The sequence below is a fragment of the Sitophilus oryzae genome, unplaced genomic scaffold, assembly GCF_002938485.1.
Source record: "Sitophilus oryzae breed Bouriz unplaced genomic scaffold, Soryzae_2.0 scaffold_864_pilon_pilon, whole genome shotgun sequence".
In the NCBI taxonomy this organism is placed as follows: Eukaryota; Metazoa; Arthropoda; class Insecta; order Coleoptera; family Curculionidae; genus Sitophilus; species Sitophilus oryzae.
The window spans coordinates 461,558-481,278 of record NW_022147488.1 but is presented as its reverse complement, the minus strand read 5'-3'; the positions used below and the strand labels follow the sequence as shown (position 1 = coordinate 481,278).

At 30.7% G+C, this 19,721-nt stretch overlaps 1 protein-coding gene across 1 annotated transcript in view; it reads right to left on the bottom strand.

Moving 5' to 3' along the window:
• LOC115890416 (cAMP-dependent protein kinase type II regulatory subunit) overlaps nt 1-19,721 on the bottom strand; it is a 45,108-nt gene that overhangs the window by 9,534 nt on the left and 15,853 nt on the right. The window contains exons 3-5 of the mRNA XM_030910645.1: nt 17,013-17,189; nt 10,888-11,047; nt 116-302 (exon numbers count right to left, since the gene is read on the bottom strand). Coding sequence (XP_030766505.1) covers nt 116-302; nt 10,888-11,047; nt 17,013-17,189 — 524 coding nt within the window. The remainder of the gene's footprint in view (nt 1-115; nt 303-10,887; nt 11,048-17,012; nt 17,190-19,721) is intronic.

The window sequence follows — 19,721 nt, the reverse complement described above, 5'->3', positions numbered from 1 at the left end:
TTTTGATACATCAAAGCGTGTTTTATTAAAATACTAATTTTATATTATTACATAAAATCTCTATTGTATTCTTCGTTATATTAAAAAAAATCTTACTTGCAGTAAGTGTACTTACAGGCTAGTTTGACGTCGCCATCTGCGAAGGCAGAGGCGGCACGAGGGCGATGAGTGACCAGGGCCAGTTCGCCAAAGTATCCTCCCTTCGATATGCGATTGATCTCGATCTCTTTGCCGCTATCGTCCAGCACGCTTATGACCACCTCTCCCTTCTCCACGAAGTACATGCCGTCTGCCGCATCGCCCTGCAAAACACCAACAAAAATCTTTGATGAAAAATGAAACAAAAAATAAAATAAAAACAAAGAACATTTAATAGACAAAGGAAATAAAATGAAAGGAACTAAACTGAGCTTGAAATTCAAAACTTTCAAAAATAACTGTTTTGGATCGCATCCGTTGTAGGGCGCTGCTAGCCATTGCTGAGAACAGCGATAAACAGGGACAGTGAACATTTTCCCGTATACATATAAAAATGAATAAACTGCGGGTATAGTCTGTGAAACGAATAACTTTGAATTTGACAGTTCCCGCGGGCTTTTCTAGTGTTAATCTTATTAGGTTAGTAACTTGCGGGCCATGCTGATGCAATGCCGTCTCTAATAGAACAGCCTCGGAGCAAGATTTCTGACGTCACGCTAGTTAGATACTACGGATTAATTATGTTGTAGAATACCTACATGGAAAACATTCCTCGTATATGTAATTTTTTGGATTATATTCGACACTATTTTTTTCATATGATACAACACTGATGAAGGCTATAAACGTTAGCTATAACGTTTTTTTAACCAAAAAAAATAATGAAAAACCAAATGAAAACTTAATCAGCGTTTTTCCCGAACCTAAATCTCAAAAAATCAAAAGTTTTAGAATAATTTTACATATAAAATGACAGCGATCTTCATTTCATAGCCATCGCTGACGCCTTTTTTTATGATATTGTATTATTTGCAAATATAATTTTTCGCACATTGATGCTTGCAAAATATACATATAAATTTTGTGAATGCAAATAATAATACATCACTATTAGTAGATATTGAATGTTTTTTGTTAAATTAGATTTTTAAACCCCAAAATTTAAAATATATTTTACATTTTACCCATTATCTTATGTACCTATTCATTATTTGTATATTGTAAAACATTTGATGCATTTGTATGGTTCATAGTTTATTTGCCAAAGTATTTATTACTATAAATAGGTATATATATTGTATTTATTAACTGTATATTATGTATAGCTCATGTAAACTATATCATTTTTAAAATACAAACCAAAAATACGAGGAATAATTATGTTTTCTCTGTATTCTACAACATATTTATTAATTCGTGGTATCTAACTAGCGTGACGTCATAAATCTCGCTCCAATGCTGTTGTATTAGAGACGGCATTGGTCTGATATTTAGAAATGTCAAAGGCTGATGACATTTTACTTTTGTCAATTATGACATTTCGCGTTGATTTTTGCAAGAAGAGGAAGACCTGTCACTTGTTTTATTATTTTCCTTTTCTATTTCACGTTCAGAGTTACCTATCTGATTCGTTCAGGCACTCATTTTAAAGAATATCAGTAACTTTTTGGATAGAGGGCTTTTATATTTGCCATGTTGGTAAAAAATAACGGTCAAAATTCAAAGTTATTCACTTTATAGACTATACCCCATAAATTCTTGTCCAAATATTGATACATAAATATACAGGGAGTTTCAAAAACCATGCCATCTCGCGTGGGGAGATTCCTCAGGTAAAAATAGGATTTATTTTTCATATCAATATAGGTCCGATTGTTTTGTTTCGTAGCTACAGGGTGTTAAGTCTTAATATTTTTTCGATTTATTATAATTTTCTCCCAAGTACTTTTAGCGTTTCGAATAAAATTTTGAGGATAAAAGTTACTATAAACGCGACATATTTTAAACTTAAAACTGGAATATTTTTCTAAAAAAAAAACATGTACGCAACTGACTTTTTTCTCTTGTTAGGCAAATAGTGTAAGCAGTTTAATGCCGATTAAAAGTTGTCTTTTGATATTTTGCCGATTTCGGCCTCCTTGATGAGATAAACGCAATTTTATTAATTTGCCTTGTATTGATCCAAGTCTAATAGCAACTTTAAAAAAAATAATATCATTAACTTGCGAAAGTTTTAAATAAGTACTCATTGATTCCTCATCAAAAAATATGAAAAAAAGTTCCTATAAACCTGGGTATGGAAATTCATAGTTTTAGAGTTACAGGATGTTAAAACTTTTTAAAATTAGGTTTTTTGCAATTATCTTAAATACCATTATTTTTTTATTTGATATTGCTGTAGGTTGGACTAATAGTAATAATATTTAATAATAAATTAGGTAAAATATATAAGTTATTAATTTTATTAATTGTGATTAATAAAATTGCGTTTATCTCATCAAGGAGTACAAGATAGAGTCTTACAAGTTCTTGAGTTCTGCCGACATCCTGGTATATTTCCGAGCTGAAAACCGAGCAATTCAATCTAAATCTCTTTATTCCTTTACCTATGATACAATTAAACATTTTGTTAAGATCGAATGATGGGTCAGGGTCAAAATCCTAGGACAATCGGCTGGCGACAGTATAAATAGACGGACGCACCGCCACACGGACGGGAATACACGCAGGCCGGCCGATAATTAGTCAGTCGAACTTCGGAAATTGGCCGAAGGCAGCGATCGCCGCAAATTCCAATTAAAACGCGCGATTGTTGCCGGCTTGTCATCGACGATGTCGCTTCCGCACAACATCCCACTTTCATCCAGTGGCGGTACATGGTTCAACGTTCGTTTACACGTCATACTACGTTGGATTTTAGTCACTTAAAATTCGTCGCTAAGCACTTACGTTACGTTTGGTTTCATATTCGCTACCAAGAATACATAAAAACCTAACCAAACTACCTAATTACAAATGTATTCATAATCACTCCTCGAATATAAACTATAAGTGCCTACGTAATTTCATATTATAATAATTCTGAATCATTAATCCAGACATCAGTTTTGTCAACGGAAGTCACTTTTTTGATATATCTGATTAAAATACTCCGGAAAACAACGAGCGCCTTCAAAATTAGGTACATTTATGAAATAAAATATCTATAAAAAAGTAATTCGCAAAATATTTTTTTTATTTTCTAGCTGGTTTAATCATAAAACTGTACTGTGGTTCCCCCCAAACTCAACCTTATCAATATTATTCTAGTAGAAATCGGAATGTGAATATAAATTTTAAAAACAAAAAACGATTTTAAAATGGCTGACAATCGGATACTTGTTAAGCATGGCGGATTTTTGTCCGACTTGATATGAACTAAAAAATATACCAATTCCGCCGGGTCTCCAACATTAGTCGTCTCACACGACCGAAGTCATCAAACCGGACGACCGGCAATCGTATTATGACGTATATAATTCCAACGTACGCCACGTAACCTCACTTTGCGTATCAGTGATTTGTGGATTTGTGCAACTATATTTTAGTTTTTGTTTTCTCCTTAAAAAAATGGGCAGCCACGTGGGTGGAGGCAAGACATCACTACTACTATTATTATTTTATTTATTAGCTTTCTGTAAAATGTAGATGAATGTCTAAATGCATTTTTAGTGTTTTTTAGGCATAATAAAAAAATTAAGTTTGTTTACAAAAACTTTTTATTAGGTTATGTTCATGATGTTCATTAGGCCGCAAATGCTACTTAATGGGTTGTATTTACGTATCTGAAACAGAGAAAGACGTAAATTAGGTTATAAAATTAGCATAAAATACAAAAAAATATAATTGACGTTACTTTAGGGATTATCGGTACGTATAGTTATTGTGACAATTATATTATTATTAATTTTGCGATTATTGTCAATCAGCAATATAAAAAAGTCATTTTAACCTTGTACTCCTACTTTTTTGAATCTATTTAGAAAGATTATAATGGTACTTTAATAAAAAAATCAGAATACTTTATTTTTAGCATATTGCACATGGTACCCTTTTGTCGAGAACTACGTTTCAACGACGTCGCTTTTAATAGGAAAGCGACGTCACCGGTCGTATCACCAGTACCCGACCTAAATTTGCACAAAGTCTGACGTCGCTTCAGGTCAGATTTAGTTCGAAGTCAGATAGATGCTACTTGGGTAGGCTATATAGGTTCCACTGCGACCTTTTCAGATCTATTTGGTCCTCTTCTGATCATTAGATTACATCCTCCAGATTCTCCAGTACTATCCTTTTCAAAAAGTCTAGCAACTTTGTGGCTCACCCCTATAACTTTTTTATTTTTTCAGATAAAAAACGAGATTTGGTATATGACATAAATTAGGATTGTTTGACGTATTCAATTGTTTTTGGTCACTTCCTGTTTCACCGGAAATGACTACAACTTTTGATTTTTAAATAGCACCCTTGGTATATTTCTACTTTATTCGATAGAAAATGACACTCTCAATAAAATGAGATATCAAATGGCTCGTTTAACATTTTCGTTTTAAAAATCGTATTTTTAAATTTTATTCTGTTACGTCAGCCGCATCGGCTGCATAGACGGTCTCAATAAACTATCTTTCTCGCGCTTATAGATACCTTTCATCATAAGACTTTCTTGTCGCGCCCATTTAAAATCTCTTTATTCGCGTCTGGCAAGTATTAAATCCCATCGGAATTCGTCTGGCAATTAACACATATTTTTAATATCATCTAATAAACACGCTGTAAAAAAATTTAGAATGCCTAAAGTATATTTTGGAATATGTCTAGTTACACTTTAAACCTGAAAAAAAGTCTCCCACATTTATTTCTAGGGTAAATAGATGCCAAAATTTAATAAACAAATTTCAAGTTGCCTAAAGAATGTTTTTGGATTTATTTTTGCAAATCTTATGGGTTGCGCAGTAGCGGAATACCCCCAACACCCCAGCCAGGACTTTCTGGGTTCACTAGTTATTAAACTTTTTTTTGTTATTCAACTCTGCCTAAAATATTCCCTCTAAATATAACGCCAGCACTCCGGGCTAAAATGAGATATCAAATGGCTCGTTTAACATTTTCGCTTGAAAAAAAATCGTATTTTAAATTTTATTCTACAGGGTCCGGTAATAGTGCGTCGGGCAACAACTGTAGCGCCTAAAATAAAAAACTTGGGAATTTTGTTCAAGTGCAAACCTAAACTATGTACTAGGATGTATTTCAGGAAAATATTTTAACTTCTATAGAGTGACTCAAAAAAGTGTAAGTGAATCGGGATGATTTTTTTTAAATGGAACACCCTGTACATTATTTTTGCAATAGACGGAGAATTAAAAAATGAAGATTTTTTGTATATAGAGAATTTAAATTTTTTTAACGGTATCGCAGATATTCGTGGTTTTATATTTCATATGGCATTTTCCACAGTAAATTTTTATGAAAGCCACCCAATGATTTTTGTCTTGCATTTTACCGTTGAAAGAGCCATATGAAATAATACTGCGTGTATCTGCGAAACCATTAAAAATTTTGAAATACTTTAAATACAAAAAATGTATATTTTTTAAAAACATTATACAGGGTGTTCCATTTAAAAAACAAATAAAGATTATTTTATATTTTAGAAAGTTTGATTTTGCAATAGATGGAGAATTAACAAATGAAGATTTTTTTGTATATAGAGAATTTAAATTTTTAACGGTTTCGCAGATATTCAGTGGTTATATATTTCATATGGCATTTTCCACAGTAAATTTTTATGAAAGCCACCCAATGATTTTTGTCTCTGCATTTTACCGTTGAAAAAGCCATATGAAATAATACTGCGTGTATCTGCGAAACCACTAAAAATTTTGAAATACTTTAAATACAAAAAATGTATATTTTTAAGAACATTATACAGGGTGTTTAATTTATTAAAATCATTGGTTTTTGAGATATTGAAAGATATTTAAATATGCATGCTACAAGAAAATTGATTATCAACACCCTGTACATTACCTTTCAGAATTAATTCTTGTGCTGAGTTTAAAGGTAAAGAAATAAACTTTACTGAAAAATGTTATTGTTGCCTTTAATTTATACAGGGGTACCAAAAATTAGTGATCTACTTTAAGGATTTATTTTACATAAAAACTTTGTTATTTCAAATGCAACACCCTGTATTTTTTTAAATAAATCGAAGCAGATTCAAATGCTCTTTCAAACTATATTAGGGTTTCCTATACCTATCTATCTCAGATTTTGAATAAAACGCGATTTTTAAATAAAATGGCAATCAAGATGGCTGGTATCGCCATGGCAATTTATGTTTTTATTTTTTATTCTTTTGGTACCCCTGTATAAGTTTAAGGAAGCAATAACATTTTTCAGTAAAGTTTATTTCTTTGCCTTTAAACTCAGCACAAGAATTAATTCTGAAAAGTAATGTACAGGGTCTTAATAATCAATTCTCTTGTAGCATGCATATTTAAATATCTTTAAATATCTCAAAAACCAATGATTTTAAACATATTTAACCCTTATAATAAATGTCTTTTTTTGGGCCCAAGAATCCAAAAATGAAATAAAATACCGGGTGTTCATTAAGAAAAAATATAACTTTGGTATGGATCTTACTTCTGAGACACCCTGTATATTTCAAAATAATTTTAAATTGTGCACATTGACTCCTCACATATACCCATAAAATATTTTGTTTCTATATCTTTCCCTTTTCGTATAATCAACCGAGGCGAATGAGGTGCGCCACCCTGTATTTTTTATTTATTTAATAATATCTCTGAAATTATTGAAATATATACTCATATCTTAGGATTATGTAAAGTTATCTGAACGGAAGCAAAAAATGCAATAAAATATAGGGTGTTCCATTTAAAAAAAATCATCCCGATCCATTCACACTTTTTTGAGCCACCCTGTAGAAGTTAAAATATTTTCCTGAAATACAGACACATTTAGTATTTCGAGTCCAATTGTCGTTATGAACCGCATGTTACAATTTCAAATAAACCATATGAGAAAATGTCTAAAGTTGACATATGATATGTTATTCTATTAGAGTGTCATTTTCTATCGAATAAAGTAGAAATACTCGTATACCGAGCGTGCCAATAAAAAATCAAAAGTTGTAGTCATTTCCGGCGAAACAGGAAGTGGCCGAAAACAATTGAATACATAAATCAATCCTAATTTATGTCATATACTTACCAAATCTGTTTTTTTTATCTGAAAAAATAAAAGAGTTATAGGGGTGAGCCACTTTTGAGATGCACCCGGTATTTAAAGCCCTATTTTCTAAAGCTTCAACTTCTTATAACCTCAAACCTGCCTCATATCTTTCATCAGGGGCGGGAAAGTGAAATAGCAAAAGCAGTTCCACCGTTTCCACGGAAATCTCAAATAAAATAGTTCCAGCCCTAGCCACTAGGTGGTAGTGCAATTCATTTTTAGGTTAAGAAGTTGCTACTAGTTATTGCCAGATGGCGTTAAATCAGAATTTTTTTGTAGTTTCCATAGTTTCCAACGGCCATTGTCATATTATTGTCAAATTCTCAAAAAATATTGTCGTTGTCATAGCGCCAATCATAATATTATCAAATAAATGATTATCAAAATGTTTTTCAAACTATAATTTGTTATATGTGTTTTAATTAGACAATTCCTTTTGTTTGTGGCCCTAAAAATATAATGTAAGTCTTTTATTTTTGCCATCATTTAAGTACCTACTTATATTTACTCCATTTACAAAACTTTGGGCGTATTACGTTGGTCTTGTTTTATTATAATAAACGATGTTTAAATATTTGACTTATAAATAAAAACTTTAAATAATAAATTATATTTCACATGTTTGGCTTTAATGTTATTTAATAATTGTATAAATTATACTGTTAAATCTTATTTTTTACACATCACAACAATACTTGTTATTAGTATTGTTGAATTTATGTAAAAAATAAGATTTAATAATCAAATTTAATTATTTTAGAGTAAAATTCAATAAATACGCTCAAAAAGCCCGCGCTTCGATCCATTTAAAACAAGCCCTACTCAATAGATGGCGCCACTTTTGTAGGACCATTTTTCAATATGGCAAAGTCCATTCTTTTTCTAGCTAGGTATATTCTTTGTCTTTCATATTTGAAAGTTACATAAACTGCACCATCTGGACCATCTACGTTGATTACCAAACTACCCATAATGTAGTTTATGTAGTTTTTAAGAGTAACATGTAAGTTTATCCAAACCCTGGCAATAAGGCCAGGTAAAAAAATCGCATAAAAAGTTTTTATGTATTCATTTCAAGTCAATGAAAAATCGTTTTTCGAATAAATATAATAGAAATAATGAAAAAAAGACGACAAATTTCGTTTTTTTTTTCTCAAGAAGAGGCATTAAATTTGGGAGTTGAGGCACTTATTGAAGCACCGCTACTGCTTTCATCGGCACAATTTGTCCCATACAGACAGATAACGAAGTTACTTAATTGAGCTAAACTTGGAATCGATCCACTATTTCTTCTTTAATTGATTTCGTTTGCGGAGGACAGAAATAAATAATACCGTAGGCGTAAAAGCTCGCATTGATCTAACCTAAATATGTCTCCAATTCGATTCTTTTTCAAGCAACATATATCTACCTAATTAAATTCATAAGTCAATGTTCGAAGACTTAACCCACGGACAAACAATATAAATAGACAAACTGTAATCTGTTTGGGCGAATCTATGAATAAGAAGACTAAGGAAGGAGCATAATGCTATCCATGTATTCATGCATGGTGGGCGGAAAAAGGACTCTAGGGTGGGGATCCTTGACAGTTCTGTTTGACGATTCATTTGACACATTTGAATTTGATTTGAAATTTTGTGGATTTGTCGGTCGTTACGGAGCTTATTTTATGTTATTTATTATTTATTCTACTACTGATAGTTGTATAAAGGTAGTAAATCTAGATGGAAATTGTGGCAGAACTTAAATTAACAGTGACACTATCGCGATTTATCGAAAAGAGTGAAATAATGGAACAACTTTTCGCTAGTAAGTGACTATATAATATACATACGTGTAGTAAACCGATTATTTATGAAATTCACTTAAATTAACTAATTATATATTTTTTCTTGCATTTTTGCTTTTATTTACTACTTGCCAAAGATTAGATGTCAAAGAATTTAGATACGTCAATTTGACTTACCTGCTTCAGTGGCGTATCGGATGTTTATGGTTATAAATAATTATTATAACTTATCTATTTTTATTAGAATTTTATATTTTTATAACAATTTTAATAACTACCAACATTTATTCGCAACGTAAAATAAAAAAAAAATTATTGAGTCTACCCCACGTCTACTCTACATCATAGTTTTACATTTTTTAAATAAAATTAGAACGGCACTGATAAACCGGAATTTAAGTCGGCCATATTTGAGTCCCATCGCGGTGGACCTAAGATTTTTGATATGCTCCTTCCTCAGTCTTCTTATTCAAAGGGGTGAATAGATGATTTTAGTAGTTCCTAAGCAACGTATATTTTATTACTATCTTAATCAATAATGTACAGGGTGTCCCATTTTCACAAATACGCATTTTCATGTGTTTTATGGAGTTTCTCGTTTATGAGTTGAGATACAAAAATGCGATTTTTACACCACTGTGCTACTTTTTACGGCTCAAACTTATGTTTTTTTTAAATGGGACACCCTGTATATTATTTTTTGTCTTGTATAGCTTTCCGAAAATAAGGCAAACAAACGCAAAATTTAACTTTTAAACATAAATCAACTTAGATTAAAAGAGTATTATTATTTATTTTAATTTAACCAGAAAATTTTGCTTTCCATCGTGCTATCTTAATAAACTGCCTTTTATTTATAATTATTAGGCAACACTTGTTAGAAAACAAAATAATTAGATTTTTCTTTTGTTTTGGTTATATTCTTACTATACCGGGTGCGTCTCAAAAGTGACCCACCCCTATAACTTTTTTATTTTTTCAGGTAAAAAAACAGATTTGGTATGTTAGTACGTGACATAAATGAGGATTGATTGACGTAATCACTTGTTTTTGGTCACTTCCTGTTTCACCAGAAATTACTACAACTTTTGATTTTTAAATGGCACTCTCTATTTTTTTTAATTTACACTCTGAGTAGAATGACATATCATATGTCAACTTTTGATACTTTCACTTATAAAAAAAATCGTATTTTAAATTTCAATCTAGAGTGCCATGGCTGTGTTATAAACACTAATTTTTAATCCAGGAGCTTTGGAAAAATATGTTTGATCGTCTAATGTTTTTCGTGTCTTGTCCTGGCTGGTTAAAAGATGCCAAAATCGTATTTTTAATCATATCTCATTTTTTTTCAAATGGAACGTTTTTCAAAGGATGGCTCATTAGGATATTTGAAAAAAGAATTTTTTTTATGAATAATTTGGTACCACGCACTTGATATTTCGAGTCATATTGTAGTTACATTAATTTTTTTATAGAAATTTAAAATGCCATTTTTTTAATTGAAAATGTTAAAAGTTGACATATGATATGTCATTCAGAATATAATTTTCTATCAAATGAAGTGAAAAAATGACGATGGTGTCATTTGAAAATCAAACGTTGTAATCATTTCCGGTGAAACAAGAAGTGACCGAAACGTCAATGAATCCCAATTTATGCCATATACTAACATACAAAATCTCTTTTTTTTTGTCTGAAAAAAAAAAATAAAAAAGTTATAGGGGTGAGCTGTTTTTGAGAAACATCCGGTGTAGTATATTATATTAGCTCTAGAAAGCTCATAACCAATAAAAGAAAATAAAAAAATAGAAAAATACCTGTTTGATGATTCTTTCTCCATTGGAAACGGCACGCGGAACCAGAGCATCGGCGAGATTCATCCTTTCGTAGGGTTGCAGAGTCTTGAGCATCGGAACACTCTCTATTAGTGTTTCGTACATCTTTCTCTTTTTAAACGCAGACTTCAGCAGTATACGCCTATAATCATATTAAAAAAGTCATTCTACAATAGTAAGCCTAGAATTAATTTAATCAGCGAGAAAAAAAACGATTTATTGTTCATGTTATAACTGACTTTATGCAAACTGTGTAAATCTGGTAAGATATTGTGTCAGGACCTGAATTACAGTGAGCTTATAGTGAATTTAAGAAAAATGAGTCAAAAAGAATAATTAGTATAATCATAGTAGAAGGAAAAGAGTAGTTGCACTCTCCCAAATATTTTCTGCCAGTTCTTACAATCTGTCGAATATCGGCAGATTGCAGAGCGTTTCAGTTGAGTTCCGTCCGTCGACCTGCGAGGTTCGAGCGTCGCGTCCCAGCACAGAGACGGATTGACAAAAAATGAGTGCCTTATTGTGTGCTGCTATTGGTTGTAGTAATAATTCAAAAAAATGTGCTTTCAGGTTTTTTTGAGAGTCATTTGTGATCATGTTTGTGTTCAGGTTAATTTTCTCATGACTGATTACTACTTAATAATTTGATACTATTTTCATTTAAACCTCAAATTACTTTTGACAACTATCCCTTGCTTGCTGTTTAACGAACTGCACCATCATTGAACAAAAAAAAACTGGAAATCCCGGTTCCTTAGAGACATGGTACCGAAATTACCGGTTCCGGAAACTAGCTCCGGTTGCGGAAACGCTCTAACGTACCATAACCGTGAATCGCTCTATACAGGGTGAGTCTTAAAAGTCTTAAGTACAATATTTTTAGGGGTAGTATAAATTTGGCCCTAGAAATATGAGGATTTTTCTACGCATTTTTTTTTTGAAAAAAAATCCGGAAATTTCTTTAGTTTTTAGTTAAAAACATAATTTCTTGATAATATGGCAACTAGGGTTCAGAACCGGAAATTCCCGGTTCTTTTGAGATATCAAAGAACCGGGACTCCAAATTATTAATTTCCGGTTCTTTCGGTACCTTTGGGACTCGGTAACAATAACTAAAAAATTATTCTTTTATTACGTGAAAAAGTAGTGATGCTATTTCTCATTGTTCTTGCTTCTTTTCTCTTTTGAAATTTCTGTAATGTTTATTAGTAATTATTGAAGTTCAAATATATGTTATTTTATTATTTAGTACAATGTGTTATTCAATGTATTAGTTATCCAATGAAAATCACCTAACCAATATATTACTACAAAACAAACAAATTAATGTTAAAATTAAACTTGTTTTAAATTAAAAAAAAGTTGTAGAAAATCTTCGAAACAGATAATAATATAAAAATATGTCATTATATATTTTTTCCGCATTTCTTCCCATCAGAAGATTTTCAGATACAGAAGAATTGTTACTTACACGAAATATAAAAATATTCTGTTTTCAAGCAAATTTTTACTCGATGATCATTTTTTTTTATTTTATTTTATTGTGAACTCATATTTTCCTAAATACATCACTGTGAAACTATGGCGAGTGCCACGACTATACTTTGCCTAGTTATAGACCACGTCTATATAGCTACGTCAGTGGTCACGGGACGCGAGAACAAGGTCATATAAAGTGGCAGAAAAAGAACAAAGGATTTGACAAGGAGTAAAACTACTAGTTTCCTTATACTACGGTATAATGGTGGTATAATGGTGTATCTCTGTATTTTTCTTATTAAATAATTATTTCAACCTCAGATATTAACTTATTTATTCTTAAGCTTCATTCAGAACCTCGCAGTTAGTGATCTGTATCATAGTATTTCAAAGAATACCATAAATACGAAGAAAAAAACGGCGTCAAAGACAGCTGAGCAATGACAAGCGATGATAATTTTGGCGAGGTCAAGCCCTAGACGTCACACAGATTAACTTACAGATGTGGCACTTATTTCATCTTGCTGATAAACGCCGCCGTGACCTTGCACCTTTATTCAGCACCACCTCGACTCAAGGCCAATCAACATGATATAGGCAAGGCAAATATGGCGGCGAAGGCAGCGCATTATTAAATTGTTTACCTTTAACCGTTCCGATTGCATACCAGAAATAATTAATTATCTCTAGTTTGTTGTGCGTCTACAACACGTTTGTTTAGTTCTTAGTGTTCAGTGCATGGTGTGATCAGAAAATTGTGATAAAATAAGAGTGTATTAAAAATCCAAACCAGACATTCCACATAGGTAATTTCAAACTTTTGTGCTTGTCGTACTCCTGTATTATTAATTATTTTAAGGTAAGAACTAGAAGTATTTATCAAGATATTACACCTAAATGCGTAAAAAGGCTTCACCGCCAGTCTGCATAGTGCTTTATAATTGTTACTTACAATAATCAAAAGATAGGTATTAAAGGGTTAACTTTTTATTGTAGCATGCCTTTTACATGCTCTGTTCCAAATTGTCACGGGAATTATAGAGGGAGTCCCAAGGTTTCTGCTTTTATATTCCCCAAAAATGACGAGCTTCGTAAAAAATGGTTGACAACTATTCAAAGAAATAATTTCACTCCTACTAGTAGTTCTCGGGTAAGAAGTGTATTAAATATGCCTCAAAAAGGCCAAAGGCCAAAGCCTCTGTTACCCTAGTGAGGATGTAGTTATGGCTACTGCTTACACTTACCTCATTATAAGTAAAATATTGAAGGAGAATCAAGCTTTTTACATCAAAAAGATCACAGAAATATATTGACAACATTGACATTTGAAAATATAAATGGTCTGGATGTAAGTCTTTTTTTAGGTCACAATTGCCCCTCACATAAGTCATAATTTATTATTAAATCCATCTTGTTCAGAATATCCAATATTTTATTGAAGAACTATGCAAACAAAGGAATGACGTCTTTACCACAAAGACAATGCCTACGTAAAGAGAAAGAGTAAAGAAAACTAAGCTAAGCGTAAGTTTTACTTACGAACCCCCAAAAAGGTATTTTATTTTCTAGTATTTTTTTTCTATATAAAATCTTGAAACACATATTATATTTTTTAGTTATCCTCACCTATTATAGTTTAGTTTATATTGCTATTTTTTGTCATATATTTCTGGTTATTTCTTTTTCCGATGATTTTGAACACCCTATATATGCTACCTCAAGTTTGAATATTTTAACAATACCTATTTTCTGAGAAAGCAGACCTTTTTATAAAAAGTACTTAACTGATGTTTTCATAAAAGTAATAATACAAAAAATTCCATACTTTAGTGGAGAACTTTAGACTCCCTGTATATTAAAAAATTAGTGAAATATTACGTAATCTAACCCGGCATTTGTGTGAAAAATGTCTATTTGGAAATAAAACAGAGTTTAAAATACGCGCCAAATAAAGCACTTCTATCTCAGCCATATTGGAAAAGGTTGAACTGTGTGGAGGTGGTGGTGCTTTATGGCGTTGTCAGACTTCGTTCTTTTTCTCGAATGCATTGTTGCCTTTTGTAAAAAATGTATTCCGAATTGAAATAATACTTAATCTCCGGCACAGCTTCTTGTAGCGATTCGAAATAAGATATTTAAAAGGACCGAATGCATCATTGTTTTATTTAGTTTCTCCGTCTTAGTGATAAATCTTCGTTAATCAGTGACGATGTAATAGCCTCTCTTTTGTGAATGGGACTATACTTAAAACGTCACTCTTTAAAGGTAAAAAATACAAATATTGAATCTTGCTACTGCTTTATCAAACTTTTTATTTACTTTTGCAAACTGTTTTAAATAGCGAGATAACTGGGAAATACGCGGTATTTTTAACAAAAAATCATTTTTAAATTCACATATTTTACTAACAGTGCCAATTTTATTTTTACTTTCTTTTTATATAAATACATTTATTTTTTTGATAATAATGATGGATGTTCCTTAAAAAAATATAAAAAAATATGGACATTATTTAATGATGGATGTTATTTTACACATATTATCTAAAAATAAATCTATTTACTTAAACACATTTGTGTGCGATAAATTAAATATTTCTTCTATTTATTTCCGTTTTTATTTCTTTTTTATTTCAATAATTTCTTCAATAAAATTAATTGATAGCAAATGAAAATTATCACTAATTATAGAAAGGTTAAAAAAGCCTTTTCCAGACACTCCAAAAAAATATTTTTTCTCAAATTTTAAACTACACCATTTAAAAATAATTTTTAATCAATATGAAAATAAATTACAACTTTCATAAGGCTAATCGGCAGTAAGCGCCATTATTAAAGTTAAATTTTATAATAGAGGTATCGAAATTTAGAAAACGTCAACATTTGACGTTTCCAGTATTTTACCAAACTTCCTCTAATTTCCTCTAAAACCAGGCGGATGAAACTGCCATTTGAATTTTGGAAACACGGCGGAGTTTCTGCCAGTAGAGGGATAGATGGCGCTGCGTAGAAATTTCATCCAAAGTCCCTAGATATTCATCTAGGGACTTTAATTTCATCATGATTTTATCAAGTCATCCACAGAGTATAGTTTAATTAACAATTCGTTTGATTCTCTGTGGAGTAATTGGAGTAGTTGAAAAATATAAATATTTATATAAAATGTTGATAATTTAACAGCGATGTGCTTTGTTACCCTATGAATAAACATTGATATGAAGTTGCTTTCGCCAGAAACAATTATAATTAAATAATTTAATAAAAATTTAATTTCTAAGTGACCCGGATCAGTTAGATCAGTAAAATAAATTGAAAATAAACGTCATTCCATATTTGGCAATGTCTGTCAGTTTCTGTGAAGTGGAAGTGAATTGTGATTTGTTTTTATGGGAATATTTTACGGATTTTTGCGAATTTAGAGTATTTTGGACGATAGGATTGTGAAATTTAAAAGCCAAGTAGTTTAATATATAAGATTAATTAATCCCTGTGATAATTTTTATGAAATTTCTCATAATCAAAACAAATTCTTTCAACAAAATGGCTGTCTCAGAAATTTGGAAGATCATTAATTTTAAAGTTTTATTTAAGTGTATTTATATCGAATCAAGAATTTGTATAACATATTAAAAGCTTAATTTTAAAGGTTGTGCAGTAATTTATGTAAGTGTACGCTTTTAGATAAATATTAAATATACAAATTTGCAAAGACAAACAAGTAATTTTAAAAAGATCATTTATTTATTTAAACGAGTATAATCATTAATCATTAGGTTGAAAATATATTTGTATTTACTTATTTATATATTTTCTATACCCTTGTATTATTTATAAGCCCTATATGTCCTGTTTTATTTGAAAAAAAAATGCTTCGAGTCATCGAGAATAGATTTAATAACAATTTTGTCCCTTGGCTTTGTGTATTATATAATGTGAATTGTAAGATGTTTCTATTTGAATAGGTCATTAAAGTTGAGATTAAAGTTATACCAAATTATATTCACGGTAACTATATGTCTTTTATATAATGAATTATTTATTTATAATTTATAACCTTTTTTATAATTACTTATAACTGATTGTATAAATTCTGATAACTTTTATATATACTTGTATAGTGTTGAATGTGTTATATGTAATTTTATTAACAATGTTATAATAAAATAATCAAGTTACAAATTTTTCGTGTTTTATTCTAATTTCAGGGATAATTTCAACCTAGATTATTAATTTATTTGTATCAAAATACATTATTTTTATTTTGTAAAATGTTTTGTTACAAATAAGTTCATAATCTAGATTGAAATTACCAAATATAAGTAAAAAACTTGAACTGGCAGTAAAGGTCCGTTTAAAAATATGGCGCGAATTTTTAGTTCTGCCAGTAGCCCGCTTGGATCGCGTCGAGCGCGTGTTTCCAGGCTTTAACATAGGAGTTTTCATTTCTTTCAGTTAGTTATTCTATGTCTAAAACGGTATGGAAATTTGGAGAAGTTTAAACGGGATTAACCATTTTTGTAGAACAAGCAAACATTTTTATAAAGAAAGCATTTTTCTTAAAATGTCAATAAAAAAATTTTTTTCCTCTTGTAAAAACAATCCGGGGACAGTGTATATTTCTGATTTTACCTGAAGGTTTGTCTGTCCATGGCCCACAGCGAGCCTTCCGTCGCGGCTTTGATGGTGGCAGCCCTGGGCATATTGTACAGGAGGGCCAACTCACCGAAACTGCCGCGGTTATCGTACGTGTGAATGTGGACGGGCTCCTGGCTCGGATCGCTGGCGACCAGAGCGTGGAATATGCCACTGAAAAAGAACAAAAAGAAAACAATTATTTACCACCTCCTTATTTTTAATGCTACACACGGTGTTACATACTATAGAATGTAGAATTTATAGGAGGGGGATCACCGCAATCTTAAAGATCTATTGTTCCGGTTTCTTGAGCAGTAACTCATCATAGAATCTCAGGGTTTTGACAAAAGCCAGTATCTGAAACAGTTTTACAGAGGTTAGTTCTCCATCTCCGATATCAGTCGTACCAAAGTTTATGTACCAATGTTTGTCGTACTCAGCGATGAGGTGTTCTGGTTTTTCCCCATTTTCCCCACAGAATCTGGCCAATTCCATGTACGACGTTAATTTTCTTATATATTTTAAGTGATTAAATTAATGAAAAAACTCTCAGCATACGCCTCAAAAAGAATCAAATTTCTTAAAAAAATATCTTATATTATCTAAGTTAGCCAGATTTCGCGAAAAAAATTAGGGATACATTATTAGAATTAGTTTGCAAAAAATCTTTAATAATTGCATTTTATATGAAAAGTTGCCATGGAAAAACAAAAGGACGCTAGCTCTGGGCCTGGTGCGCGTCATTTACTGTTGTTGTCAAGCGTTTGTGTACTGGTGTATTTTTTTGCCAAGTATAAATAAAAATTACTTTAATTTAATTACAAATATAGCTCAACTTTTTGTCCCGTGAGTAATCAAAAAAGAAAAGTTTTTAAATGTTTGTCGTTATTTCTATAGAAACCCCCCGTATAAAGGGAATCAAACTTATAGTATATTGGCTAACATGTATTGTCAATATAACTTAGTTTTTTAAGATTCTTGGAAATATTATTTTTTTAAATTTGTTTAATCTGTCCCATGAGTAATCTGTTAAAAGTTACAGCATAACATTTTGCGGTAAACATGCTTTTTTAAAGAAATACGTTTATTATTTTACTAAAAATGTGAAAAAACATAATTTTACTAACATTACAATACTTATCGCCAGTTTTATTACTTATTACTTAATATCGTCTTTTTATTTAAATAATTGTTGAAAACATCAATACAAAATAACAGTCATAGGTTCTTTTTATTTAAGGGTGGCAAAAATTAAGAATCATGAGAGGCAGACACGAGTTAGGAGTCACGTTAAAAAGTATCGAGACAAAATTAATGCGGACAATAATTTAAGGCAAGCGTATCTTAAAAAACATGCCGAGAATTAAAAAATTGAAAATTAAAAATTATAAATTAATAGAATTGAAAATTAATATAATCCTAATAAATTCCGATTAAATTGAAGCAGCTAAAATTAAATTAGATGAAAAATGGAATCTAGTTACAAGAGTACCAAATACAACAAGTTTTCATAGTTTTAGCCTTGATTATGTATAAATAGATATACAATGAGGGTTTAGTAAAATCCTGTCTTCTAGATGGCGCCTTGTCCGTTCTGCATTTTGTATTCCCCTACGATTTTCTTTGAGGGGAATCCGTTAAACCCGCCCATCGTTCAAAAATGGAAGGGCGCGAGGTCACATCTATTGGGCTACTTATTAGCACGTTTCACGCATGTTTTACGAAAATAGCTTTCCTTGTTTGTTTCAACTGTGACAAGAAAAAAGGAAAAAAAGTCATATTCGTTTCTAAATTCGGCAGTTTTGTTTATCTTTCTCGACTTCTGATTTCGTTTCGTTTAGGTTATGTCTTAAAAAATAATTATTTATAAGCTGTTGAGTTGAAATATACCTTAATGCATATCTAAATAATTAAAAAAATCAATTTTTTCGTCCCCCACGAAGAAACGAAACAGTATTTTTGAATATTTGGATTACAAACTATTATTTTATGAGTTTTATGTGTTGTGTTTACGTGATGTGTAATGTGTATTTTGTACCTGCTGGATAATATTTTGAAATATATTTAATTAAACAAAAAGCATCTGTATTACAGGTGAGTAAATACTGTTCATATTTATTTCTAAATTCATATAAATTTGTTTTAAATCACTCTTGGTTTTTAGAGTTTTTATCTTAGAGTTTTACCTCATAGAGAGTTGAGATAAGTTTAATAATAAACATTAAATTTGATAGATTGATAGATAGATTAAACGATAATGGCCAGTTGACTTAAAAATTTAAAAAATACTGATTTTATGCTATAAATTATGTTTCATTTCTTACTTTGCTTTTTTGGAACTGTCAGATATATTGTGTATTTTATAATTTTTCTTAATTAATAACGTAAAATATTGTTTATCTACACTCAACCCTGTGTTTAGATAAAGCTTCATATCAGATTTCCTATTTTATATTTTCACTCAAATCATATTTTTGTAAAATAGGTATGCTTGCATGCAAAAGTAGCGTAAATTTGACAGGGAGGTATTTTTATAGATATACAGGATGATTCGTAGATTTAAATACATATTTACTTTAGAGTTGTATAGTTTGTCAAAAGAAAAGCTATATTTTTTATTTTTTCTTGGTGAATTTGTCAAAAAATTGTCATTCCAGAAAATACTATAATGTCGTAATCGTATAGAGTTCATTTTGACCATTT